Source organism: Streptopelia decaocto (genome assembly GCF_964273445.1).
Source record: "Streptopelia decaocto genome assembly, chromosome: 11".
Classification (NCBI taxonomy): Eukaryota; Metazoa; Chordata; class Aves; order Columbiformes; family Columbidae; genus Streptopelia; species Streptopelia decaocto.
In genome coordinates, this window is record NC_138666.1 from 10,841,378 (window position 1) to 10,868,501 (window position 27,124).

The 27,124-nt window shown below is 48.8% G+C and overlaps 1 protein-coding gene across 2 annotated transcripts in view; it reads left to right on the top strand.

The window, feature by feature from the left end:
* The window catches only part of GNAO1 (G protein subunit alpha o1), a gene marked incomplete at its 5' end in the record, with an annotated part of 144,778 nt that overhangs the window by 93,818 nt on the left and 23,836 nt on the right, over positions 1-27,124 (top strand). For both annotated transcript variants that reach the window (XM_082063177.1, XM_082063176.1), the window contains 2 exons: positions 23,522-23,650; positions 24,339-24,468. In XM_082063177.1, coding sequence (XP_081919303.1) covers positions 23,522-23,650; positions 24,339-24,468 — 259 coding nt within the window. The remainder of the gene's footprint in view (positions 1-23,521; positions 23,651-24,338; positions 24,469-27,124) is intronic.

Below are 27,124 nucleotides of genomic sequence, written 5' to 3' on the forward strand. Positions count from 1 at the left end.
CTGAATCCATGTATTTGGTTCATCTTCTCATAAGGACAGGACGTCTAATAGCTGCTCTGGCTCTGAAGAAACATTGAGTGCTTCCTCAGTTTCAGTTCAGACACATTTCAAGTGATAACTCACCCAATCTGTTTGCATCCACCTAGGCAAGGAGGCTAAAGCTTTTCATCCTATCATTTAGATCCCAGCAGCTGTTGCAGTCAGGCAAAATACCGCCTGGCCCTGTACCGAGTCAGTAAAACGTGGTTAAGTATAAGAAGGAACAAGCAAGCATGGAGTGATCATTTCCCCGGTTATACCGTTGGATCTTTTGGTAGTCAGGAAAATAAAGGCTTCCCCAAATGGTGACAGGGGAATGTGATGTCCATACTTTTGGCTTTCACAATATCCCTTGTCAACAAGTTCACCAACTCACTCATGCACTTCTGGAGCTGTTATTGTGTGTTCGGATTCTCTGGCACCTCTGCTTAGGGTTTTCCTGGATATCTGTCAAAACACAAACCCAGACACTGGTGTGGTTGATGGGATTTTTGTGTGGTGAGCCTGACTGCCCCCAGCCTGCACCAGCTCCTCCCATCCCAGCTGGCCGGGCAGTTAGGGAGCGCAGGATTATTTCTGCTCTTGTGGTGCTGCAGCAGAAGGCGAGTGATGACACATCACTTGGCATTGACCAGAAACCAAATGGGAAACCTGCAGATGTGTGGTTGGTGTCACAGCATCCTACCCAACCATTTCTCACCACGAGCGACTACATCTCAGGGATGATCCTGACATTATGCTGCCTTTTAATCACTACTGGGTGGACATCCATGTTTAATATATATTTCATTGCCTGGAATAGCAAAATCAGCCTTCTCTTGCCAGCAATTTCTTTTTTCTTTTTTTTTTTTTTAAGGTCTGATGGCAAAAACATACCTTTAGAGATATAAATTACACAAAACGCCAGTCCTAATTGCATTACAACCTTGTGGAAAATTCTTCAATTGTTTTAGAGCCAATTACCTTGAGGAAAGTATTTTGATTTTCCTTCCGTGCAAGATAGCAGTTGAAAATAATAAGCATAGCCCTCCCAATGTGACCAGCTGCTGGGCAATTCATCAGCAAGGGCTCTGAAACCACAGGCAGTTTCTAGACATCAACTGAAGAGTCTGTGCTGTGGTCTTTGCAGCAATATCAACGTGTGGTTGCAGCCCCGCAAAATGAGTTTTTGTGTCTGTAACAAAATCTCCTGCACCCAGAGGAGGAGGCAGGATCCTCCATGCCGGGGGAGGGCTGTGCTGCCTTTCTTCTTGGCCACACTGTGAATCGTGCCATGGCTGGACACTTGTTTTCTCCGGGCTGGGTCAGATGGTGAAGCTGGAGATAACAAAGTCCTTTGCACTGGTGGACCTGCTGCTGTTTAGGAGGCTCTGGTGGTTCTGTCACCAGGAGCAGAGATGCTGTCACAGTGCCGGGCACTGTAACGCGTCCTGCGGCACCTCTAGGCCTTGGTGCCATCACACCAGATGGTGATGCGAGTGAGAGCTCAGTTGGCGCTTATTCACGCCCAGTGGACACCCAGCGAAAAGAGGCACATTTTTCATTTAATCCTTCAATGCTTTGGGGTTGTTTTCTTCTGCATGAGCAAAAGATTTGAGACAGTTTTCTTTTCTTTTCTTTTCCCCCTGGGAAAGGGCTTATCTTTATCGACACTGATATTGGATTTAAAACACTAGCAACTACAAAATGTGTTTTCATTAGGGCTGAGAAAAATAAATTCCAGACAAGAACTGCATCTGAAGTTCCCCAAAGTTTGAAAAACAGTGACAGGCAGTGAGCTGGACTAGCATTGCTCTTATCTCAGGCTTCTCTCGGTGCTAAGCCACAGGGACTGGTGTTTTGCTGGCAATAGGGCAGTTTGCTGCAGGAGGTAGAAATAGCAGTCTGTGGCTGCTTGACGCATGTCACAAAGCCTGAAGGCACCAAGCGAGCAGGTCCTGTCATGGCCAGCACAGGTGGGACCTTCAGGAATGGTCCAGGTCCCTTCGCCCCAAAAACCACCCATCGAATGCCCTGAATGTTTTTCAGAACGCCCCCTCCACTGCCTGGCTATTTCTGAGGAACCACCACTTGGGCTTCTCTGAGTCAGTGCTGCTGTTGTCCTACGTTGCTCCTCCAGTGCTTTACCTTGAGGTTTTTTAAACAGCTCAAACAACAGACCTTCTGTTACGGCCCCTGGGAGACCAAGTCACAGGCTCATCAACAGCCTGCAAGAGCTAGCAGCGTGGTTCTTATTAGTCTATGATTAATTTAACTGAAAACAGATTTAATGTTTTGTATTAGTCTAAACAAAAAGTGAGTAGTGGCTTTTCTCTTCTATGAAAGATGGGCAGGAGCGCATTGCTTTCTACTCTGCCGTGCATGGCTGCCTAATGGTATGAACTTCCCTGCAAAGATTTGCTTCTTCTAGGTTCTAAAGTCAGCTTGTCCCTTAGCAAGGATTTCATAACTAGTGCGAAGGAACAGAAGGAAACAGCACTTTTGAAGAAAAAAAAAAGCACAACCAAGGAAGAGAGGAGGTTCTGTAAAGGGACTCCGGTGTCTTGGACCACAAAATGTAAAACCATAAGGACAGCAAGGGAAGGGAAGAGAGTAAGATGGAGCAGTTGGTTTCATCTTTTTGTCATTACTGCATTTCTTTCATTGTTCCCTAAGGCAAATTTACGGGTGGGTTGAGTCCCATATTCCTAATCTCTTGATTATGTTTTTGTTCCTACTTCATCTCCTCTTCCTTTCTTGTCTCCATGCCTGGGAGCTAAATCTACCTCTGATCATCAAAGAGTGTGGGCACTGCTGATGTCTTTTTCTTCTCCAGCCAGTTTCTGTCTGTGGAAGCACATCTGTGACCCACATTTTGCTTTCAAAATCAGCAAAATAGAGGTTTCCAGCTGGCTTCCTTAATCTCCTACTTTTGTTCAGATTTTTAAATTGTCTTGTGTTTCCTTGCCTCGAGTTCCTAACTAGCCTGGTCAGTGGAGTACAGTGCATAGGGCAAGTTTGATCTTAACCACCCAGGGGTGGGGTCCTGCTTCGAATGGCCTCTGAACTTCAGGGGAAGAACAGAGCAGACAGAGCACCCACTTGAGCACCCGTTTTCTGTGCACATATCCAAACCTGCACCGGCCCTGCAAGATGTGTAGGCAGAAACAGTTTGCGAGTACACAGACACAAAAAAGCCAAAATCTGTCTCAAGTTATTCTCCTCCTGCTTCCAAGTACATTGAAAGAGCATTTGATAATTCCAGGGCTGTGAAACTACCGTGAAAATGTAAAATATTTTAGGCCTGCGTTCAACCTATCCATCTTCACACATATCGGAGGTGTCAGGAAGCTTGTTGCTCTTGGCTCTCTCCAGAGGGAGTGACAGGAGGGAGAGATGCCTCTGGAGACGGATACAGACCTCACTGCTCCGTGGAGAGAGATGCAATTGTGTCTGTACCATAGCTGACCACTGCCCTGGCATCTCAAGTCTATGCCAAGTACAAAGCCCAAAACAGAGAACACTTTGGTCGCTTCATCTTCAAGAACTCCTCTGGCAATGCCTTATAGAAAAGCGGCGTCAAACTCAGAATAAAATACTGCAGTGCCTTCCTTCTCACCCTGTCTCACGTGGGACTGATTTCTGGTCTCTTTTCCTTGCAAAAGAATTGTCTTTGCATGATGATATCACCTTCCCTACCGATACTTATTGCATCCCACATGCCAACGCACACTTTGGATCAAGAAAACAGTTAAGAAATTTGAGCCAGATGTTGTTGTGATGTGGTGAACGGCTTCCAGACTGAGCCCCGACCAGGCAGCATTGGAACAGGCTGCACAGAGAGGCTGTATAATCTCCGTCCTTGGAAATACTCAGCTCTGAGTCACCTGAGCTGACTTTCAAACTGAATTTAACTTTGAAGTCGGCCTTGCTTTGAACAGAGGAATGGTCCAGATGGACTCCAGAGGTCCAATCCAAACCGGCACTTTTGGGTTTGCCTTTTGTTTGTTTTTCTCCTCGCTCTTTCTCTCAAGACACAGGGTTTAGAAGGCAGAAGGGGTCTTTAGGGTTGGCTGCAGTCTCCTGTTCCCAGGCATGCAGGGCCATGCAGCTCTGATAATGCCCACGGCGAGCAAGTCCCATGGTCTAAGTATTTACCTTGCTGGTTTCACCACGTTTAGACCGTGGGACCTGTGGGACATGGGCATCATGCACGGCTGTCAGGACATGGTCTGTTTTAATGAGCTGCAATTGTTGCTAGCTCCCTCAGACTGAAAAAAGAAAAATTATAGGTCAAGGTTCTGCATTAATATTCCTGTCAGGTGCATAGATTCCATTTTCTCATCACAGCTTTTGCATTAGAATATGGTTTTCTGCACACCCATCTTACTCGTGCCTGTCACTTGCCCTCCCTTGCATTTAATTGGAGGGAGTAGAAGCATAAATAGAACAATACAATTAATTGGGATGACTTGCGTTGTGCTGTTTATTGAACAGCCCACCTTTGTTTTCTTGGAGCCCAAGCACCAATAAAGCAGAAAGGGAAAATACATCACAAGTGGAGATGTAGATACATTTGTCTGAATTTATGCTTTAATTTACCTCCGTGAGTAAATATGCCCACCAGCTTTGAATAATTAAGTTCCCCCTATGATAAGCAAAAAAAAATGGCTCGTAAAGGCCAGAGCTGGTTGACTGGAATCGCCAGCCTTGCTCAGTTCCCACAAATGAGATGCAAATAGATGTCCAGGGAGGAGCAGCCCTGCGAGGTCTGCGGTGCCAGGTCTGGAGCAGGGCTGCACCTGGAAGCACGAGGTGGGGGAGATGGGCACGGGCTGAGCATCAGCTGGTTGGAGTCTAGCAGGGCTTGGTAGAGGTCTCAGGCTTCGTTATGGGCCTCATAAATTAAGGAATAACTGTCATTATATGGTTACACCTAGGGCTGAGTATGAGCTGGAGGAAAGGCACAACAGGAAAGATATTGTCTTTGAAATCAGCTGAATGTTTTCCAACATCTCCCCCTCAGTCTTCATCCACCTGGAGATCCAATTTCACCAAAATTGGGTGCAGTCTCTCCAGAGGCTGCCTCTGTTGGTCCAAAGCAGGGTGGAGACCATGTCACAGTACTTTGAAGGTGGGTGTTAAACAATGCTCACCTTCCCATCACACCAAACACTGCCAGGAGAGCGTGAGGACTGAGCTTCCTCACCAGCAAACCAAATTACGAGCAGGAGGAGCAGAAGCCTGCAGGACTCTCTGCATGACAGCTCCATCGTGAGACATTGCCACTTGTTCTAATGGCCACCCCACTTGTCCCTTCTCAGACGCAGGCGCAGAGGAGAGGCCACCCAGAAGCTCAGTCCCAGAGCTGGGATCTGCCCTTTACCTTTTCCAAGCCACACATGTAAGTCAACAAGGAAAGGGAAGACTGTCTTAAAAGACATTTCCTGGCTGGAGCTCATGCAAACTCTACAGAAAATGAAGGAGAAGTAGGAGGTCCCATCCCTTGTGAACACCTGGTTTCTGAAGGACTGTATCCCCTCTTGGCCTGTGTGAAGGTATCTGAGATGCCATCACCCCCCCACTTAACTTCTTCCATCAAAAGGAGGAGCTACAGAGCTGGGCTTTGAAAGGGAGCTTGAGGCAGCACCCAGCGACATGGAAACATCCAGGAAAGCGTTCATCAGCTGAACCATCTGAAATAGCAAGTTCTGCAGGCACCTTCACTAAAAACTCAGCACCTCTTCTAATATGGATCTTGCAGGCAAAAGCTGGTGGTATAGCACTGTCACTTCCCCTCTCCTAATCCTGCTTTATCCCCAAAAAATCTCTCTAAGGTCTGTTTGAAGAGACCCAGGAGACAACACAGACTGCTCTGCAAGGAGGAGCTGAGAAGTTACATAGGTAGTTCATTCCTCGGGGACAAAGAGGCAGCAGTACCTGCCACCTCCCTGCCATTTTCATTGCCACGTTGCATTGTAACAATGTTGTCTTTGGCCTGGGGATTAGTAAAATCTTGACATCTTGACTTAATAAATTGCTATTTAATGACCCATAATACCCATCAGGGCTGTCCCACTTGTGGCAAGTCTCCCACCTGAAAGGGCAGGAGCCAGGCAGTAGTTCACGCTGCCTGGAGGAGGGGACACTGCCAGAATTTGGGAACAATCTCTTCTCTTTTCACACTTTGCTTAGAGATGAGGCGCAGCCAGCACCACTGATAAACATAGCACAGGGCATTCACCCCCAGGGAAACCTGCTGAACTGCCGTCTTGAACTCTGGATAATCTGTTCTCATCGCCGGCTGACAGACCCAACAGGAACGTCTTCCTGCCTTGCAAAGGGCTGTGGGTGACAGATTCAGTGCAGAAAGATTTGACTTTTTTTGGCTGAGTATTTGTCTATTTTTAGGCTGAAACGTCCTTACGAAACCAACTGGAGCTGGCAGGCTGCCGCCAAGGCTTGGGTTTGTGGTTTTTTTCTGTTCTGTTCAGTTTGTTTTCTCACTGCCACCCTACTGCTGTCCGCAGCCCCCCTCCCTCGGGCAGCGCTCACACCTGCAGCTCTCCCATCACCGCCGTCTCCCACCTTTCACCCCAACCTCCTTTCCACACCGTGGGACGGCAGCGCCGGGATACAGCTCCACAGCCAGGGAGTCCAGGCTCTCCTGGGAACCTGCAGCCCCTGCTCATCCTCTCCCACAGAGCCAGGGAGCCCGAGCTTCCGCCTCCCGTCCTGCACCTCACAGTTTGATGTACCATGCACTCCCAGCTCCACCATCACAGCCTGTCCTGCAAGACAAACGGCGTCACCCGTCCAGGGTGAGGGCACAAGACAGGGTGTCTCCTACCAGAGAGGGTTCCGACTGCTGTTAGAAGCTCCTTAAGGAATCGGGTAGCTCTAGCAAAGATGTCCCTCTGCGTGGGTAATTCCTGCTTTGTGCCTGCTGGTCAGTGTCCGGCTCATGGATCACCAGGGGCTGTGAGCCCATGTGTGGCCCAGTGGGGACCGGCCGGCTGCTGGCAGCCCCAATGGGTCTGCAACATGTCTGCAGGCAAAACTGTCAGGAGAGCACCGTGCCCTGGATCTTCACAAGCCTGGCGTCAGGTCTGGCACCATCTGCAACACTCGGAGGCGAGCGTGGTGGTGGCACGTCTTTTCCCGACGTATTTGCTGTCTGTTTGAAATCCTTAAATGGCAAAGAATGGCAGGAACGCAGAAATTTCTTTGTAGCCAGGCTCCAGCACAGAGCAAGCTGCCTTCCACGTGGGTCTGCAGACATCAGTGGCAACAGTGTGATGGGAAGATGCTCCCCTGCAAGGGTCCTGTCCCAGAAATCAGATAAGCCTCATGCTCTCAGGATGCAGTTACCTCTCTCTTCCCTGCTTTCACGGTTTCACGACCACCAGCCTTTCCCTGCCCCGGGTTTCTCATCACAATGCTCCCCACCCCAGACCACAGCGCACAGGGGTGCAATTCCTCCGTTGTTCACCGTGTCCCCTGTCCTGGCCCTGTTCAGGGGCTGTGCTGTGCCAGAGCAGTGCAATTCCTCAGGCCCCATGGCACGTGAGATTGGATATTAGGAAACATTTCTTCACGGAAGGGGTTGTCAGGCATTGGAACAGGCTGCCCAGGGCAGTGGTGGAGTCACCATCCCTGGAGGGGTTTAAAAGACATATACATGAAGCTCTTAGGGACATGGTTTAGTGCTGGAGTTAGGTTATGGTTGGACTCAATGATCTTCAGTGTCTCTTCCAACCAAAATGAGTCTGTGATTCTGAGAAAGCCCCAAAATCAGGTGAGTTAGTGCTGGATCTGTGCAGCCGCTGCCATCCCCCTGCCCTCTCTTGGGGTCCAGCCTGTGCACACACACACTGCCCCTGCTAGAAGAGGGGGAGAAGTGTAGCACCCCTGTGCTCAGGTGCTTAAGGTTAGGAGTTAAATCCAAAACCAATCATGAGCTTAGCTAAAAAGCCCCTGTTTTTCAATATATATTAAGACAACCACTGGAAAATTGCTTTTATCTGCTGCTTCCTAAGCCCTCTGGCTTATACTTTAAAGCCTTTTGTCTGTGAACATGAGAGCTGGAAAGTCCTTTTTTATTTCTTTAAGCAAATAGTCCATCTCATGTCCAGCCTTGAGGGGCTGGGCCTTCGAGAGAGAGAACAAAAATTAATAAGAAAATAAAAAATGTAGCAAACATTGTGGCAATTGTCCTGAAATTCCAGGACTCTGCAATGAAGGGGATGAAGCACCCAGAGCTGTACCCACCGAGGGAGGGTGGCACGGCCCCGGTAGGAAGGCAGCGCTCCACGAGACCCATCAGTCAGCGGGTTGAAGCTCCTTGTCTTGCCTCCCCATTGAGGACAATAAACACACTCCTGTTAACGAGACGCTGATGTCTATGGTGGTGAGGGCAGGGGAGGCAGCAGCAGAGCCAGGCAGGAGCCTGTTGGGTTGGGCAGAATGTGGCAGGGGTGTCCGGTGAGCCCCATGGGAGCAGAGTCCCAGCGCTCGGCCCAGACAGTCCTGCCGAAATCGGGATTCACCTGGTGGAGCTGTGGTCACTGCTCATTTCACAGACAAATTGATGTAATAGCTCTAATTAGCCCTGTAGCAAACACCACTTTGTCTCTTGCTTATCCAGGCCAAGCACTGAGCCAATATTCAGCCCCCAGCTGTTGGTTTCCTACTGCCTTTTGGGTGGCAAAGGGAGAAATATGGGGTTTCTTTCTTCAACTAGAAGACGTGGCCAGGGCTGGGCAGACTTGGCAGCACAGGCATGTGTTTGGGCACAGCTGGGGCCATACGGTGTGTACTTGGGGCATCTCGGAGACCTGGCACGGGGGTGTCTGGCCGCAGGCAGGGCAGGCAGGACTGTGCTTTCCCTCAGCCCTGTGGAGAGCAGCAGGCACGGCTGCTCCACCCAGCGCCTTGGGCTCCACAAAGTCGGCAGGACCAGCGAGGAGGGATGTGTCACCCGGCCATGGCCAGCTCCAGGCTGGGTCAGTGCCAGGGATGGCCTCGCTGCCTCCTCCTTCTCTTGGAGACCTGACAAAGGGCTCGTATCTGTTTTTTCCCAATGCACATGCTGATGAGACGATCATTGATTTGGGCAGGGGAACGTGACGCTGCAGCGTTACTGCCTCACGTGCCACTCTCCTGTACAAGCCAGACATGAGCCCAGCCAGCACAGTGAGCCAGATATACTGTAGGGAGATCTTTGGCCTTTTTCTATCATTACCTATCGTTACACAATGACCGAGTGCTAGTTCTGTATCAGTTAGTTCATCTGTACGTTTTACATTGACTAACTATTAGAGGGAAAACAACACTGAAACTGTCTATAAGTTATTTTACCTTCTCCAGATCCATTCCTTGCCTTCAGACCACTGGCATAACACACAGGTCCAAACCTACAACTCCTATTTTGCCAGCCCCCATCAGAAAACCATCTCATCTCCTGCCTGCCTCTGACCTCCTGGCAGCCTGTGCTCTCGGGGTAATTCTGCGTGGGCTACTGTGGACAGACACACACTTGCTCCGCTCTGTGGGCACAGGCTCTGGGCAGGCTGCTTGGTTTGGTCACAACCACACAGTTCAGAGCAGAAGGAGGCTGGAGCAAACAACCATCTCTGTGCCAAAATCCTTGTGCTTACACCTTCCTCACCTCTAATATGTTTAATGCATTTAACTGCTTGAGTGCCTGGAGAGGCACCTCCTCCGAGGTCCCTGGGGATTTCTTCTGGGGCTGAGTTTATTTGGAAAAAAGAGGAGAAATGGTGCTGAGTCTGGATCTTAGGCAGCACCTTCTCCACTCGGGGAGGGGAGGGAAGAGGTTTAGGGAGGAAAGAAACCAGGCACAAACCACGCTGTGGAGCCATGCCAGGGAAGCGTCAGCTTGGGTTTTGGTGGTTAGTCCAAGTCTTGCTGGGGATTTATGATGCACTTTGCCTCACTGTAACCCCTTCCCTGCTGGGCTACATTGTCACCTCAGTGCTGAGCATCAGGTTTGCTGGAAGCACCAGCACTGAAAAGAAATTCAGTGCCCCAGAATAGCAAGCCCAGGCCATGAGATACCCCATGAGCAGGCACTGTAGCTCTGAGGCTCTGACGGCACTTTTAATGGCATAAATCAGCATTTCCCAATCTTTCAGTATTGCTCTTGGTGCATAAAGTTTGATGACAGCATAAGAATAATTTCCAAATCCTTGTTCAGGCAAATAACAGCCAGTACATCCTACTGAGCAGCGTTAATGTCAGTTTAACCATTTCCAGTTAAATAGTCTTGCAATCCCCAACATGAGAAATACTGCACTGGGGATTGTGCTGAACAGTGAGGCCAAACCTGCAATGGGCAGGGATAGGAGAAAGAGAAGGAGGACGTGGGCACTACCTAGCAGCTGCTGAGAGCTGAGGAGTGGCAACAGAGTCCAGGCAAAAATCTTTGCTCAAATGCTGGAAGCAGCAAGTTTTACTAAGAAATCGCCAGAGAAGTATCTCATTGAACAAAAAAAATGTAAACAAAGAAATGACACAAATATCAAAGTTACAAATAAACTCAGGAAGAAAGGCTACACATTTCTACCCAGGAGCTCAACTACCTGTATCCTGCCCAGGGGACCACCACAAAGGATGTAAGAGCCTTTCACCACCCGCGATGAAGAGCTGCATCTCATGACCCAGAGTCTCAGCCGGGTCCCACCTGCACGCTGTGACAACAGTGCAAGTCCCGACAGTGACAGAGGGGACCTTGTATTACAGGGCAATATTTGAGAAGCATTTGGACAACTCCCTCAGACACATGGTGTGAATTTTCAGGTTGTCCAATGTAGGGACAGGAGTCAGACTCAATAATCCTTGTGGGTCCCTTCCAACTCAGGACATTCTATGATTCTATGACACCCTGGGTGTATCTCTGGGCCACTTCTTCCACCCCCGCCGCTCTCTGGGGAGGGCTGGAGGGGTTTTCCACCTGCCTATGCTTCCCAGCACCAGTGGAGCTTCCATTGAAGTGGAGCACACAGGCAGGGCACTGATGCTCATCCCCGCTGTGTTCATTCAGACATCTGCCATCTTTGTCTCCACTTGCCCCAGAACATAAGTACCATGGGAAGGCTGCAGGTTTTAGTTTTGACCCTGTAGACTCTGCTTGGTGAGTTGCTGCTTTCCACCACCTTAACAAGAAATCTGGGTGTATGATTAGCCCTTGTCCCCTGCCTGAAGCCCCAGCAAAGAACATCACAGAGTGGGACCCCCTGGCTCATCAGGGCATCTCACAGTGACAACAGGGAGCAAGCATCTTTGCTCCACGGGAGGAGAGATTTTCCATCAGACTAGACACAAGGAAGAAATTTTTGACACTGAGGGTGGTGAAACACTGGGCCAGGTTTGCCCAGAGAGGTGATGGATGAACCATCCCTGGAGACATCCCAGGCCAGGCTGGACGGGGCTCTGAGCAACCTGAGCTGGTGAAGATGTCCCTGCTCATAGCAGGGGTGGCACTGGATGAGCTTTGAAAGGTCCCTTCTAACCCAAACTATTCTATGATTCTACATGGACGTATAGCCCACATCAACAGGGAAAACCTGAAAAACAATTATATGAAATCCAGTATTTGCCTTTAAACATGCTACCTCGCATCCCATGCCATGTGTTCCCATAACAACAGAGCCAAATTATGCACCTCCATGGTTTCCACCACAGTCCCCCAGCTGCTCCCTTCACCCCATGGTGTGACACATCCCGCTGGCTCCCTGCCCTGCACCCCGAGCCGGGATTCTCTCTGGCACATGGGAGATGATCCCAGGGAACACTGGCTGCCTGCTGCTTCCTCCACACTGCTTATCCTCCTCCTTTCTCCTCACTTATGCCTTAAATCTCATCAGTCCAACCCTCAGCCCTAGGGACAGGTGGGTCGTGCAGTAAGTGCATGAAGAAGACCCAATGTGAACAACCTATATGGGTGTGCAAAGGCAAGGCCAAGCGAGCGCAACAGTGCAGGGGATTATTTTTATTTTCACCTTGCAGTGAGAGCCAAAAAGCTCTTTATTTTGAGAGGCTTCAAACATTGATTGGATACGGCTGAGCCTTCCATCAGCTGGTGCAGTGCCACCAGATGAATAAATCGTGCATGCATCTGTAATTACCACTTAGCTTGTGTTTAAATGCAGCGTCATTGATCTGCAGAATTCATCAAAATCTGTATAGGAATGCATGAAATTATATTGGATGGAGCAGAAAAGTACATGACAACATCCATTTTCAGTTTGCTTTGTTCACAAAAAAAAAAAAAAAGAGCATTTATTTATCTCTGTTCTGGGTTAACTTACAATTTAATCATCAATTGTAACACTGTTTTATAGGCTGCTCTTCATGTAGGGAATATATTTCTTTCTACCAGCCTTATCTGCCCCTACATGGGGAAAATCCCTGTTAAAAGCATGGAAGAATATTTTTTAAGGGTTATAAAACTCAGTGCAGAAAGGTCTTGGGTTTAAAGCTCCTGACTGCGATTTAGGGCATCCAAACTAGCTTCCAAGTACCACCACAGACTTCCCATTGTGTCCTCAGGCAAGTCATCTACCCCTTAGTACTTAAATTCCTCCTCAAGCGAGTGTGATTAATGACATTTCCCTACCCTGGTGGGAGGTTGGGAGGACACATCAATCATGCTCAGCAAGAGTTGAGGTGCTCCAGCAGCAGAGAGTGCAGAAACATGGGCCGGGCAAGGGCAATGCTTGTGCTAACCAGCCATCTGCTAGAGATGTTCTTCTCCCCTTCTGCAGCCAAGGGGAAGCTCAACAAAAGCATTTATTGGCAATAATGTCTGTTGACTGCTAGAACTTCTGATGTTTTCCAGACCTAATGCTACTCTGGGCCAGCTCCGTCCTCCCACTGGAACTGAAGTGCTCCTGGGTCAGTTCAGACGTCTTCCACCAAGCAGGCAGGGATTCCTGGTCTGCCCGCCTGGCTCCCTGCAGCACTTTGGCCCATGGCTCACTCCCAAAAGACGTGGTCACTGGCAGGTCCATGGGCAGACAGCAGAGACTGTCTCATTGCAAAGCCTTCTTCTGGTAGGAATGTGTCCCCAGGGCACAGGGGAATATCTCTACTCAATGTCAAGTGCAGAGATAGTAGCTGTCTCCAGCCGAGGTCGTGTCCTCAGCTCATCTCCCACACCAGCTCTGCAGCTGGGCCGTCCCATATGGAGCATCTCAAGCTGATTTTATCCCACACATGTCCCTGATGCATCTTCAGCTGAACACAGGGATCAGCCCACTCCTGCCGAGACCTGGGAGCAACCCAAACCACTGTTAGGTGGGCTGCAGGAGCCTGACCTTCCAGGGGTGCTTGTCTGGTGACAGGAGACAATGGCTACAGACTTCTCTGAGGTTGCTCATGCCCCTAAGAGAGAAAGGAACATCAGGACATCTCACCAGCCCATCCTAGCCCAGGTGACAGCCTTCCCTGGTGGGAACGATCAAGCCTTTTTGATACACGGCAAACAAATCTCCTAACAACGATTTGGATGAATGTTTTCTAAAGGGATGAGAAATTCCATTAATTTTCCCTTATGTGTCTCTGTTTCTGGATCCGGCCTGGACTGAAACCAAAACACTGCAATACTGCAAGCAAAACCATTCTCAGAGGAGCCTCAGCCTGACAGACGCTGAGAAGGACCAGAAAGTCCATTCATAGCACAGATTTTACGTGCCCCAGAGATCCAAGATATCTGGGATAGCCAAGACATTTTTAGCGGGCAGCGAAAGGGTGGAAATGCCAGGTTTTGCTGTTACTGGCTGTGGGTCACATCTGTCCGTGGCAGAGCATTGGCTGGGTTTGGTACCCATGGTTTCAGGCAGGGGTGCCTAAATGGGATTTGAAAGCAGAAATCCCTATAGCTTGTTAGTAAGTCAGGAAAACAGACAAATGAGAAGATCCAGAAACATGATTCCCGCTCCATCACCAGCAACCCATCTTCCTCAGCACAGTGAGCGTATAAACAAGGCCCCTGATCAAAGTCAGCTCCCGATAGACCCCCCCACTTCCTAACTGCGCCATCATCCAGCTACAGGCGTCCTCTCTCTAGTTGCTACAAGAGCGCAAATCTCAGTAATTAAGACTTTCCTCTGTGACTTCAGATCTCAGTCCCTCCCCAGTGCTGCCCTGCCGCAGACAGACACCTAGCACTACAAGAACACTGCGGCTACATCTAGTTTTTTCCTTCCAGTTTAGAAATGATGACGTTAATGCTACTTCACTGCCCACCACAAGTGTGTAAATGGATGTCCTGGGCCTTCATGCACACCCTGGTGAATCTCCCTGTCCAGTGGCTGATGAAAAGGTTAAAATCCATGGGAGTGCAGTCACAGCTGTTTGCTTTCCAGGGTTGGAGTAATTCTGAGTAATTAGCTTGTGAGATTGCCTTGGGGCCAAATTGAATCGGCCACCGTGTGATGGAAGGAGGGCTGGGATCGCAAGCCTTTGTGTTGCGTGTTCCCGGGGCTGCCGTGGGTGGGCTGGGGGGCCTGTCCCCTGGTTGGGCTCAGTGCCGTGCAGGTGAGTGGGGAGCCCGGCTGCAGCACGGGAGCTGCGTCCTCTCATCAGGGCTCCTTCCCAGAACAAGCCCTTCATTATCCCAATCTCCCCATGGCTTATTTTTAATCCCTCCTTTCTTTCTTTTTTTTTTTTTAATGGTATAGAAAGCCATCAGCTCCACTGTCAGCAGTTTAGAACATCAGTCCTGGAGGAAAAAAAAAGCATCAAACCCACTTACTCTGTTGCATAAAGGTTTAGGCATAGATCCTGCTCACTTCCAGGGTGCCGAGTCCCACCACGCTCGTCCCTGCTCCAGCTCAGCCACTGTCCTTCGGAGCTGGTTGTCAGAAGGAAGCAGAGGCTTAGATAAAGCAGGAGCTGGGCGGGGGCTGTTGAGCCGCCTTCTGCTTCAGCCGGGGTTCCATCAGTGCCTGCGTCTGCCCTGCCGTGCGGAGGACACCTGCATGCAGGGCCACCGGCAGAGAAGACCTTGCACGGCCAAGCCATGCGTCATCCCAGCAGGCTCGGATTGACCTCGTGCCGCTGGAAAGATCCAGCCAGACCCTGTACAAATCTTTTCATTATGAAAACAAAGGCGAGGGTGCCCTGTGGTCAGCAGCTCTGTGCTAAACAAGGATTTAAATCGCAGAGGCTTGATATAAACAGTGGCATCGCCCAGATGAGGACACTTCTAAAAGGGACCACAAGACTGCTAGCAAACCATGGTCACCAGGTCTGCCTGTGCAGCAGCTCCAAGGGGCTGGCGTTAAACTCACTGGTTCTCAAAGTAGCACCATATAAAGTGACTGTAAAGCAGATGGTAACGTATAGGTCAAGGCAGCTGTGGGTCCTTCCTTTCCCCATCTCAGATGGGATCCAGGAGATCAGGAAAACCCATCCCAGTGTGACAAAAGGCTCCATGCACGAATGTCATGGGAGCAGAGATGTTCCTCAGGGGACGTATGGAGGTCTGTGGAGATGTCTACAGAGAAACAAGTAGGGAATAGGGAGGACAGGACAACTGTTCCAATACAATAAGTAAGAAAATTGAACTCTGACATGGCAGTTTAAAAAACAGAAAGAGGCAGTTTTTCACAGACAGTAGCTGAGCTGGGAAATTTCTTGGTGCAGATGTGGCTCTTAGAAGTTTCCTTTGCTTCAAAAAGCACATAAATGCATTTCTGGAAGAAAAATCATTGAGGGGTAATAAATATAAAGATATTACACCTCTCTTTGAAACTCCATTATGCGTATGAAGTATTGGAGGCTGGGAAAGACGTCTGAGTGCTACATACTTGCCCTGTGTTTGTATTCTTCTCCCAGCATCTGCTCTTGAACCCCAGTTATTCTGGGCTGGTCACTGGTCTGATCCAGACACATTGTTTTTCTCTTTTGTAAGGACTCCAGCATGTAAAAAAAAATAATCTTTATCATCCCCTCTTACATACCGTCCAATTTTCAAATTTCATTGCAGAAAGATGAGCCCACATCTGCTTTCCCAGGGCTGCTCCAAAACCATTTCTGAGTAGATTGTTAGCATTGGCTTTTCCTCCAGAGCCCATCTCTCCCCCAGCCAGAGCTCTCTGATCACAAACTCAGACTGCACCACACTCTCCTTTTATTTCAGCAGTAACAACACCGTGATATATTGCTGACCAAACCACCACCAGTGAGCAAAGCTTATGCTTGGAAACTGGCAGCTCGCACTCCCTGGATGTCCTGAAGTACCTTTGTTATACGGTTGCTATTTAATGACTCTGCTCATCCACACGCGATGCTAAAAATTGTTCTGGATCCAGTCATGCCTTGGAAACCTGCAAGTCTAACTAGGACAGCTAAACTCCAACCTGCTTTTGTTCGTTCCTCCTTCCTATCATTAGTATTAATATCAACTTGTCAGGTTGATCTTGATGTACAAGGCCTGTACAGCCCTGCTTCAATGCAGGGAGGCGGGGGGAAAAAAAGCATTGCAAAGTAGCACTGTTCTGTCAAGATTTGGCACCATCCTCCTCATTTCTCAGGGTACAGTAATGAAAACCCAGGGTATCCAGCACAGTTCATTTGAGAAAATAACCCCAGTAATCTCTGGGCCTGGTGACCATCACTCCAGCCATTAGCTGCCAGCAAGAAACAGGCACTAGAAATGTCTTGTCGCTGGCTGGATTTAGGGGGGGGAAGCTGAAGAGTGTCCATGCCAGTATCTCATATGGTTGGAAGTAAGATGAGATTCATCATCAAGAGCAGCAGCAGAACAGCATAGCCTGCTGTGTAATTGATGTGATTCTCATTGAGGCAGGACTGGCCAAGCAGGGAACACAGCCAGAAACACAAAATGTGCTGCCCGAAGCCCAGGAGTGAATTCCCAAGACCTCACTTCTCTGGGCTGGGCTCAGAAAATGCCAGATGATGCTCTTGCCCTCTTAGCTGAATTACTTATCTCCTAAGGTTTGTTCCTCCTGCCTGCCATAACCCACCTGGAAGCTCCCGTGGAACAGCACGTAACACCTGATGGATTTGTTAAGGAGGACATGTTGTGGTCCCCACTCTTCAGTGGGATTGATTTCTGAAGGGACACAGTGTGACAGCGTGGCTCCATTTCAAGCCTTTCATAACTGACGATTATTTAAGACATTTCTTGCATCACCGCTGTGTGTGCTGGATGAGCGCTGGGCTCTGAGAGTGGGCTGTGGTTTATTTTTCCCCTTCTCGTAAAATAATAGAGCAGATATGGCTGGGGATGACATCTGCAGGCGAAATGCCGCGGTGCCACAATCTCTGGGTGTTTGCCCAGCGCCGGCTGCCCTGGGGAGCTGCACCGAGCTGTATCACACCTTCAGGAAGCAGCGCCCACACGATTCTACTCTTCTGGTAGAAGATACTACAAGAGTTTACTATGCTGTTGTAGAGCCACTACTGACACCCCCTAAGCCCCTTATCCTCTGAATCCTTACTCTACAATCAGTAAATATTAAATAGTTTAATGCTAAATATACATTGAACTATGTGTTCATCAGTGAAAGGAAAGAAGCTAGGGTACAAGCTGAGGTCAGATGCAGATAACCTTCCATCCATGAACCAGAAAGGAGTGCTCAGGTGGACACATCTTCACATAAGCATCTGGAGTGAGATGAGATGGATCCTGCTTGTGACAACCTTGATTAAAAACTCAGCATTCGCCAGGACACAATGTTGGAGCTGACCCTTGAGCACCTCTGTGCGTAGAGTAGAAAATATCCCAGTGGTGACTCAGCTGCATCTGTTGACAAACGGGGATCTGCTTTTTCAATCAAATACAACGCCAGCCAACAGAACGAGGCCAGGGTGTCCCACACACGGCCTTTCCTTCATGGAGGAGACATGGACAGAGGCCAGGACTGGCAGAACAGAGGAACAGCTGGGAAGATGCCGCTGTCTCCAGGTTTGTTCTCCTGAAGCTCCCACTCGCCTGTCCCAGACCAAGACCAATCTGTGGCCACTGCTGCACCACCGCTTCTCAGGCACTGGGAACGTGAGCTTGGCGTTGGCACAGTGTCAGCACCTCAGGTGCTGGATGCTGCCTGCCAAAAGCCTGCCAAGGTGTCACCTTTGAGGCAACAAAAACCCAACGGATGTTTAACCACTTTATTGCCATTAACCTCAACAGCCATGAATGTATGTCTGTGTAAGCCTTGCCACAGGTATCCAACTCCAACTGCAACCAGCGACCTCAGCTCTGCTTCTTCAGACAAGGAAGCCTTCGACATAGGCAGCACAACCCTGGGAGAAGGTTCCCATGGTGGCAGAGTGCCTGGGGACAGATTCCATCCACGCACTGCACGTAGGCTGCTGACACCGCTCTGTCCCCATGGGATAACTCAGACAACAGCCCTTTCTGCCTGCAGTGTCTCTGGCTCCAGCAGTGCTGCTACCCCATGACGTTGGAAACAGCAAGTCAAGGCACAAGAAACTATATTTACTCCCTGTTTTCAATATTATTTTCAATATTGCTGCTTGAAGATATTTAATAGCAACTAGTCCTTACAGAGTGTCTGCCATTTGTAGTCTCACTTTGATGAGCTCCTCTCCCTGTATTTGGGAAATGCCATTTCTTGCGCATTTTGCTTTTAGCAGGGTAATAGAGTTGGGCTTCACCTCCCTGAGCCCGATAAACTGACTCAGAAACCTGCAATCTGCTTCAAAACAAAGTATTTAAGATAAAAGATATAAGCAGTAATGGAGCTGCTCAGCTCAGGAGTATAAATGCTAGAGGGTTACTCATGTGCTCAGAAACCTTCTAACCTTTCTTCAGCTTTTTTTAACCCCTCCAAGCCGTGGGCAAGGCAGGCTGCAAGTAAGAGCCGATGTGTCATTTCAGATGCGCTTCCACTCCAGCGTACAAACCCCGGAGCTGGGAAGTGGAAGGAGCTCTGATGCCAGCATCATGCAACGAAGATGATGTGGAAGGGGGAGAGCCGAGAGCTTGCTCCATGGCCTCTGAAGTGCTCTTATTTCTGCTGGTTAAACAGATGCCAGCTTTGGAGCAGATTAGGTGTCATCGAGCCTGTTGGCTGCGACAACTACTCATCTCCAGCAAGTTTGGCTTTTAGATTTGCAGTTCAAAAGACATACCAGGAGTGCTCACATCCAGCACCATGTGTAGCAATTTGTCCCCAGGTGGGTTTCCCTGTTCCCAAAGAGATGACACCCCCAACACATCCCACCCTCTGCCAGCTCAGGCTCGCACCCAGCAGGTCCTTCCAAGCAGCATGGGCAGGGAGCACCAGCGCTCCCCTGAAGCCTCAGAGATACCTGGAGTAGGAACCGAGGGGAACAAGCAATAGCTAACATCAGCTCAACATCCAAACATCAGCCTGCCCAAGCATCCCATTCCCACAGCGGGACGTTTGCGTGGCAGCTGTGCCGTGGCACACTCCTGCGGCTGAGCTTCCTGGGGTGCATGTGCTGATGTGGCCCACGAAGCTGCCACCAAGTCCAGGGGAAAAAAATATAGCTGCTGCAGCCTGAGATGGGAGAAATTCCAGGGGAGAGCAGCCAGAGGAGTAAACAGTTTTGGAATGTAGCCTCTAAACCACCACTGAAAATGTATAAATTGATGGCTGACCCTCATTGAGACTACAGGGAACAGACGAAAAGCAGACCCAGGCAACTGAGAGAATTTAGGGCATTGAGAAATGCACAGAGAATCATGGAAACGACTAGAGATGAGGAAAGAGATGAAGCGGGGAGTTAATAGAAAAGGCAGAGGGTCTGTTGGCAAGCTGGGCTTAGAGCTGGGGTGCCCACCAGCCCGGCTGGATGCATCAGCCTGGGAGTGACCAATGACCCCAAGGCACTGGGCTCATGGAGCTCAGCTCATCTGAAGCCAGGACAGCCTGAGTACAGGGGATATTGAGTGTTCCTCAGTCACGCCACCAGTTAAGCACTGGGAAGCAGAGCCCTCACTCAGACAGATGCTAGAGAACCCGCAGCGAAGGTTCCTATGGAGATACCCCAACTGGGACTGGAAGCTGGATGCTGTCAGGACGGAGACGGTGAATGAGCTGGATCCTGTCACCATCATCCTGGCCCCTCAAGAAGCTGCATCAGCTCCCCCAAACCTCTCATACCACAGAGCAACTCCAGTGGAGCCGGGCATATGAGGCTGCATCACCTCCAAGGACAAGGACATGAAGAAAGGCGATGCTTTCCAAGCCAGGTTGTGATATCACATCACATTTCCAAGCCAGGTTGTGTGCAGGATCAAATCAAATCTGGAAATAATTCGCTGTCGAGCATCCAGGGAGAGGCACTGTGGGCTGTGCATGCCAGCAGCGAGAGAAAGAACCCCTTGAAGTCCCGGCGTGCGGCCTGGGGTTTAAAGGATGCTGCTGTTCACAAGCAAATCACTGCTCACCGAAGGCGGTAATTACAGTAATGAACTTCTCTGTCACTGTACTGCCGGGATGCCAAGTCCTCTGGCCAGTTTGCAGTAGATTTCTTCATTTGCTGCACTCCCATCATTAAAGGAGGATCTCAAAGAAAAGACTAGGGAATAGGAATAGGAATCAATAGGGAACGTTAAATTGAAGAGAGTTAAATCATAGGAAAATACAGAAAATTAAAACAAAGGAAGTGATAAAGGTCTTCAGGGTACTACCAAGAGCTGCAATAGGGAAAGAAAATCCTTCCCTCTCTTACACCTCCATTTTTTACCATCACCTTGAAGTATTTTGTTCCTGAGGACAGAGGAGGGCCTGGGTCTCTGGGTAACAGCCCTGCAGAGCTGCCTCAGTCTGCAGCGACATGTGAAGAAATCCAGCTGTCTCTTAAATAACAGGACTTGACACCAGTTGTGAATAGATGAGTGATCGTGGCTTCAGCTGTCACAGCGGAGGATCTGATTTCAAGTGAAGCCCCATTCATCCATCCAGGGCCCATCATAAGGCTATTAAGGGAGCATCTGTCACAAAACCACAATGCCTTTAAATGCTTGAAAAAAGGCACAATAAAAATAAGCCTGCTTAGCTTATATACTTTTCTCTGGGTGACATGATTCTTGCAATTCTCCAGCAAAAAGTGAATGATAAAAATGATGGGTAGCCAAAATACATGATGCAAGCGGGGTGAGGTTTGTTTTTCACCTTAGTGTAGAGTTTGGTTGCCTATTTGCTTTCGCAGGCTGGCGGGGTTGGCAGGAAAGCCGGTGGCGATGAGTTCTCCGGGGTAGCAGAGTGCAGGGCCTGGGCACACCAGGTGTCCTGCTCCAGCCGCCTGGCTCAGAGCTCTCTCTCCAGGACATGATGGAAAGCAGGAAAAGTTCCTCTGATGCCACCGGGAAAGCACCTCCAGCAGCAGGACAGGACATATCATTCAGGCCCAGCAGGATGTGCTTTTGCAAGGAACAGAGGGAAGTGTGCTCGCTACCGTGTTGGTGTGACTGCTCATCAGGACTAAACCCACAAAAGAAATCGTATTTAGCTAAATGGAAAGAGAAAGTCAAGCTTAGATATCATGGCTGTCTTTGCCCCTCTGCTCCACTCTGGTGAGACCCCCCTGCAGTGCTGTGTCAGTACAGGAAAGACCTGTTGGAGAAGGGCCAGAGCAGCCACAGAAATGATCCGAGGCTGGAACAGCTCTGCTGGGAGGACAGGCTGAGAGAGTTGGGGTGTTCAGCTGGAGAAGAGAAGGCTCCAGCGAGACCTTATTGTGGCCTTTTCGTACTTAAAAGGGGATGATAATAAAGATGGAGACAGACTTTTTAGCAGGGCCTGTTGCAACAGGACAAGGGGTGATGATTTTAAACTAAAAGAGAGGAGATTCATATATAAGGAAGAAATGTTTTACACTGAGGGTGGTGAGCCACTGTCCCAGGTTGCCCAGAGAGGTGGTGGATGCCCCATCCCTGGAGACACCCCAGGCCAGGCTGGACAGGGCTCTGAGCAACCTGACCTGGTGAAGATGTCCCTGCTCATGGCAGGGGTGGCACTGGATGAGCTTTGAAGGTCCCTTCCAACCCAAATTATTCTGTTATTCTGTGATTCTATCTCATGTGAATGGTTCCAGCTCATATGTACTTGCACTCACTGGTAAACTCATGCTCACCAGGTGTAACAATGTCTTTTCCTTCCCTACAACTGCACACCTCCTCTTGCCACCCTTTATTCTCTGCAAAGCTGCCATCCTTTGGCTGACACCTGAATGGGTACAGGGGTTCCTGTCCCCTGCCTGTCACCTCCTGCTCTGCTGCCTCTTTGGGCAGCATCCAGGCTGCCAGAAGTACGGAGATCCCAAGGGCAAGAGCACTGCTCATGCACAGACCTGCTTTATTATATTCACAGTATACTGAATGCATCGCATGTGCATTAGGTTGATGCTCCTGGGGCAAGAGGGATGCACTTAGGCCCTGTAATGCACATCAGACCCCCTTTAAGAGGAACTGGAGTGTCTGCATGCAGCTCAACAGCGGTGAGAAAGACTTTACTGCATGACGCAGCTCTGTGTTTATAATTCGTACTAAATTGTAATCCAAATTCCTCTTTTCTTTATAAAATACATTTAGTGGGGCTGAGTTGTTTTGAAAACCATCTTGAATACAGATGAAAAAATTGATTGTGGTCATATGTGCACAGCTGTTGGGTTCCTCTACAAAAGCATTTCCCATTGAAAAACAAGACTTCCTACCCAGAATTTCAGCATATGGAGTCATTGCCTATGTTCCTAGACTTTAAGCCTAAAGCAGAATAAGGGTAAATATTTTTAAAGTATCCAAGTGTTTTAGAAAGCTAAACCTCCCCTCCACCCCTCAAAAAAAACCCCTCAATTTAAACTCCCAGATTATCACCGTCTAAGCAGGCCCCTGGATTTTGCCCAAGCGCTGCATCTCCCGCAGTCCCAGCCCTGCGCTGGGTTTCAAACCGAAGCGGTGACTCACTCAGGCAGGTTCATCTCCCTTGATCTGAGTTGACTGAAAGCAAAGCATCTCGCTGGAGCAAGCTGCCCCGTCTTCCTCCCTTCCCAGCAGCCAGAGAGGGATCTCCCAAAGGTGACTTGCCCTGTCTGTTCTGGGAGAAAGATATATATGCTCCAACCTCTTATCTGAATAAACCCTTGCAGAGAAGCATGTGTGCATACAGCATCCAGCATGATGGACCGACTGGGACCTTTGTCCCTCAGGGAATAAAAATAGCAGGTAATATTAAAACTGTGTATTTTCACAGATTGCAATCAGGGCTCACAACACACACACACACTTAATTTCCTGCTTTCGGTTCACTATCAGATTTTATGCTTAGGTTAGTGGGCTTGTTAACATTTCTTCTTCCCCAGAATAGGATTTTTTTTCCTTTAACTACAATACATTCCGCTGTGAAAAATGAGATTGAAAAAGATTAATAGGAAGCTGAAGGATTCATCTGAGATTGACAAAGATTAGTGTCTGTCTTACTCTTATCTATTTTCTTTTTCTTTTCTCTTTTTCTTTTAGCTACCTAGACAGCTTAGATCGAATCGGAGCTGCAGACTACCAGCCCACGGAGCAGGATATCCTCCGAACCAGGGTCAAAACAACTGGCATCGTAGAAACCCACTTCACGTTCAAAAACCTCCACTTCAGGTTAGTCTAAAACTGCATGTACCAGTAAATTTTCAGGGCATCTCTTTGTCATGGTGTTTCCCCATAGCTCCCAAAGGAAAAATTGTTAAATTGCCGGTTAATGCATGGATAGCTCCCACTGCAGAGGACCCAGCATTTCAGGGAGTCAATGATATGCAGTGTTTGCAATCTTGTCTTGAAAATCACTGCCTTTAACATAGATGCTCATGGTACCTTATTCTAACCCAAACGACACCTCTTTGTTTGGAGGTATGAGATCATCCTCAAGTCTGATCAAGCTCATAAATGTAAAAATATTTGGTCAAATCTTTTCTCTAAAGCGGGTCAGTCACATGTGGTTAATACTATATATTGAATTCATTATGCCAGCCAGTAAAGAGAAGACAGAAAGCCACACACAAACAGTATTTAGAGCACATAAAACTCAAGAGCATGCCATATCCACCTGCACAGACCCCTTGGGACCCAGCACACTGCTGAACCTCTCCCACAGATTCCCACATCTCCTGCTGCAACTGCTCCTCCTGGGCTCCAGGCTCTGGAGGAGACCAAGGAGGTGGTGAAAGACCTGTTGCTTTGTGTTTGGAGCCTTCCAGGGACCATATAGTCGGAAAAAAATGTCAAGTACGCTAAAGTTTCTTCATAACTAAGTAAGAGCAGGCACTGATGTTCCTCTCCTGTGCTGTAGGCTCTTCGATGTTGGGGGCCAGCGGTCAGAACGCAAGAAGTGGATTCACTGCTTTGAGGATGTCACAGCGATCATTTTCTGTGTCGCACTGAGTGGCTACGACCAGGTGCTCCACGAAGATGAAACCACGGTGAGTGTAACTGGGTCTTGGAGACCCAAACACTTCTTTATGGGATACTGTGTAGCCAGCAACTGCTCAGAGCTCACCGAATACTCACTGGGGTGCTACAGTAATGTGCTTTTGTCAGTCGCTCCCCCTTGACAATGAAATCCTGGGGAGATCTGTCCTCCTCCACAGTCTTCAAAATCAAGTGCTGCAAGCCCAGGTAATGCTTCCTTGCACCGGTAAATTTGCAGTGTTTTATTTCTCTTTTCTAGCTGACCTATGTGTTTCAAAGTGTGTTAATGTGACCCTATATCCAACAAGAGATATAGCTAGGTGGGCTTTTAAAACAAATGTGCGGGACTGTTCACGCCATGGTGCAGAGGTGCAGGACGGCCATGCACACCCGAGGCAGGCTCGGTCCAGCAGTATAACCTATTTCTTCAGGTTACAGAAATTCATTTTCTTGAGTGAGATTGGAACTGTTTGATTCCTTGGGTAATTTGCTCTAGGTGAGCTTTTATGACTTCCCACTGTGACATTAGGCTCAAAATACCATCTGGAAATAAAGCTAGTGAGGACCTGTGTGCTCCCTGATATTAGAATGCAATTAATACAAGTGAATTAAATACACAGAAAGGATGCGAGAAGACTCATTACTGTATTCTGGCCGGTCATTCACTATGACAGGGATGCATGCTTTTGGAAGTAATGAGAGCTGTGGCGGGCACCCACTTGCATTTGTCTAACGAAAAGGAATCAGAGGCCACACTCAGTCTTGACAATGATTTAATCCATGTCCAGTCTGCAGCAGCACGGAAGGTCCCTCCTGCCAGCTCTGTCTCTCTGAGGGTCTATGTTCTCCTGCTGGTAAAGATGTCTGGCTTGCAGAAGGCTGTTGATGAGGAAGGAATCAAGGGAAAGATTGCTCTTTGGTATCTGTTGTCTCTTCCCCAAAAGACTGAGGGGGCTGTGGTTTCTGGCCTTTTCAAGCCATATTTATGAGTTCTGGCAAACTGTTTGATGAAGTCACCTGTTTGTTTGGGTCTATTAATGTCAGAGTTTGGGGTGATATTAACATCATAACTGTATGTCCCTCCAGACTGACTGAGACACCCTATACCTTCTCATGACCACTTATTTGTAATCCTCAGTTGTCACCTCCCTCTGACACGCTCAAGGATGCTCAGTCGTATAGGATTTACTGGGAAGGAACCAAAAATCTCCTGACGTGATTTGAAAAACTCAGCCATTAGCTCAATGCCACTGAGCTCTGCAGCTGGGCTGGGGAAACACACCCAGGAGATTAAGAAGGATGTGCAGGGAGAGGGCAGAGCCAGGGGGCAAGGAGCGATGCTGCAATCTGAGCACAGAGCAAGGTGCTCTGTCAGTATAACTTGGGCCGTGACACTCAAACCTTGAAGCCAAAGGCAACCTTTAATGCAGGTCAGCTTTGGGCACCTGTCTACACAATCCTGTGACTCAAAGCCATGGAGCGCGAAATGAAAGGACCTGAATGCCAGCGCCATTTTTTTAAATGTCAGCCTTAAGTCAGGTCTGAGGCTATTTTGTCTCATTTGAGATGAAGGTTACAGCATCTCCCTGAAGTGCCCTGCTGCAGAAACCAGGATTTTTGCAGCTCCAACTTCTCTCTTGCATACAGAAAGCAAGCAAGCTTGCTTTCCAGACGCAAGAGCGAAGTTGGAGCTGCATTCTGGTGCAGTGCTGACATTTGCTTGTGATTTCAATCCCTTTTCACAAAGCGGTTTCTGGGGATGCAGAGCAACAGGAGGGCAGAGGCAGCTGCTGTTCATTTACACATTCGGCGTAAACAGGGAAAGGATTCAGCATCACCTGCGGGACGCCCCTGTCTAATCCAAATAAACAAACCTGAATGAGGCCAATGCAAACAGGAAAAATTGACAGTGTCGGATCTTGTCTGCCCTATTATACCCCCAGTGCAAATGGCAGGTGGAAAATGCAGCTCTCACAGACTCGATCTACTCCTGGCTGGACCCGCAAGCACTCGGTCTCCTCCCTGCTAAAGTGGTCCCTCTCCAAAAACCCAGCGGTAAAAGCAGCATCTCTTCAGTCAGCTGATTTGCCGTCTGTCTGCATCCGTCACATCTGCTGGCTTTAATGACGTAAATCAGCTTTTATTGCCTCTCACTTAGAAAATACGAAGAGGAGGCAGCTGAGAGAGTGAGCTGGTTGCTGCTCCTCCATCTCAGTTTTCTATAAAGATACTTACTACGGTCCAGGCTCTTCCAGGTGTATTAAGCCACTGAAGGTTTGGGGGCTGTACAGATGTCTCTGTGAGTATAAAAAGACTTGTAGAGCTTTCATTGCTGCATGGAACCATGAGAGGGAAAGAGCTCTATTGCATCTCAGGTGCCCAGAAAGCTGCTTGCAAAGCTGGGTGCGTAGGCAGAACAGCTTTTCCTCGTGCGCTCGGCTCCCTATTGACAACAATTACAGGATTTCACAGGGGCTTTTTGCATTTCTCTAAGTCAAACCTCACTTCAGGCAGATGAAACTGCAGTTTAGGTAAAGTCAGCCTAACATGGAGCAGGGCCTTGCCTTGCTAAGCTCAGTTTGTGTGGGACCCTTGGGACCAGCCTAGTCGTAGGGTCAGCTTGTCTCGCTGAAAGCGGCTCACAAACAACAGGTTTACTGTGAATCC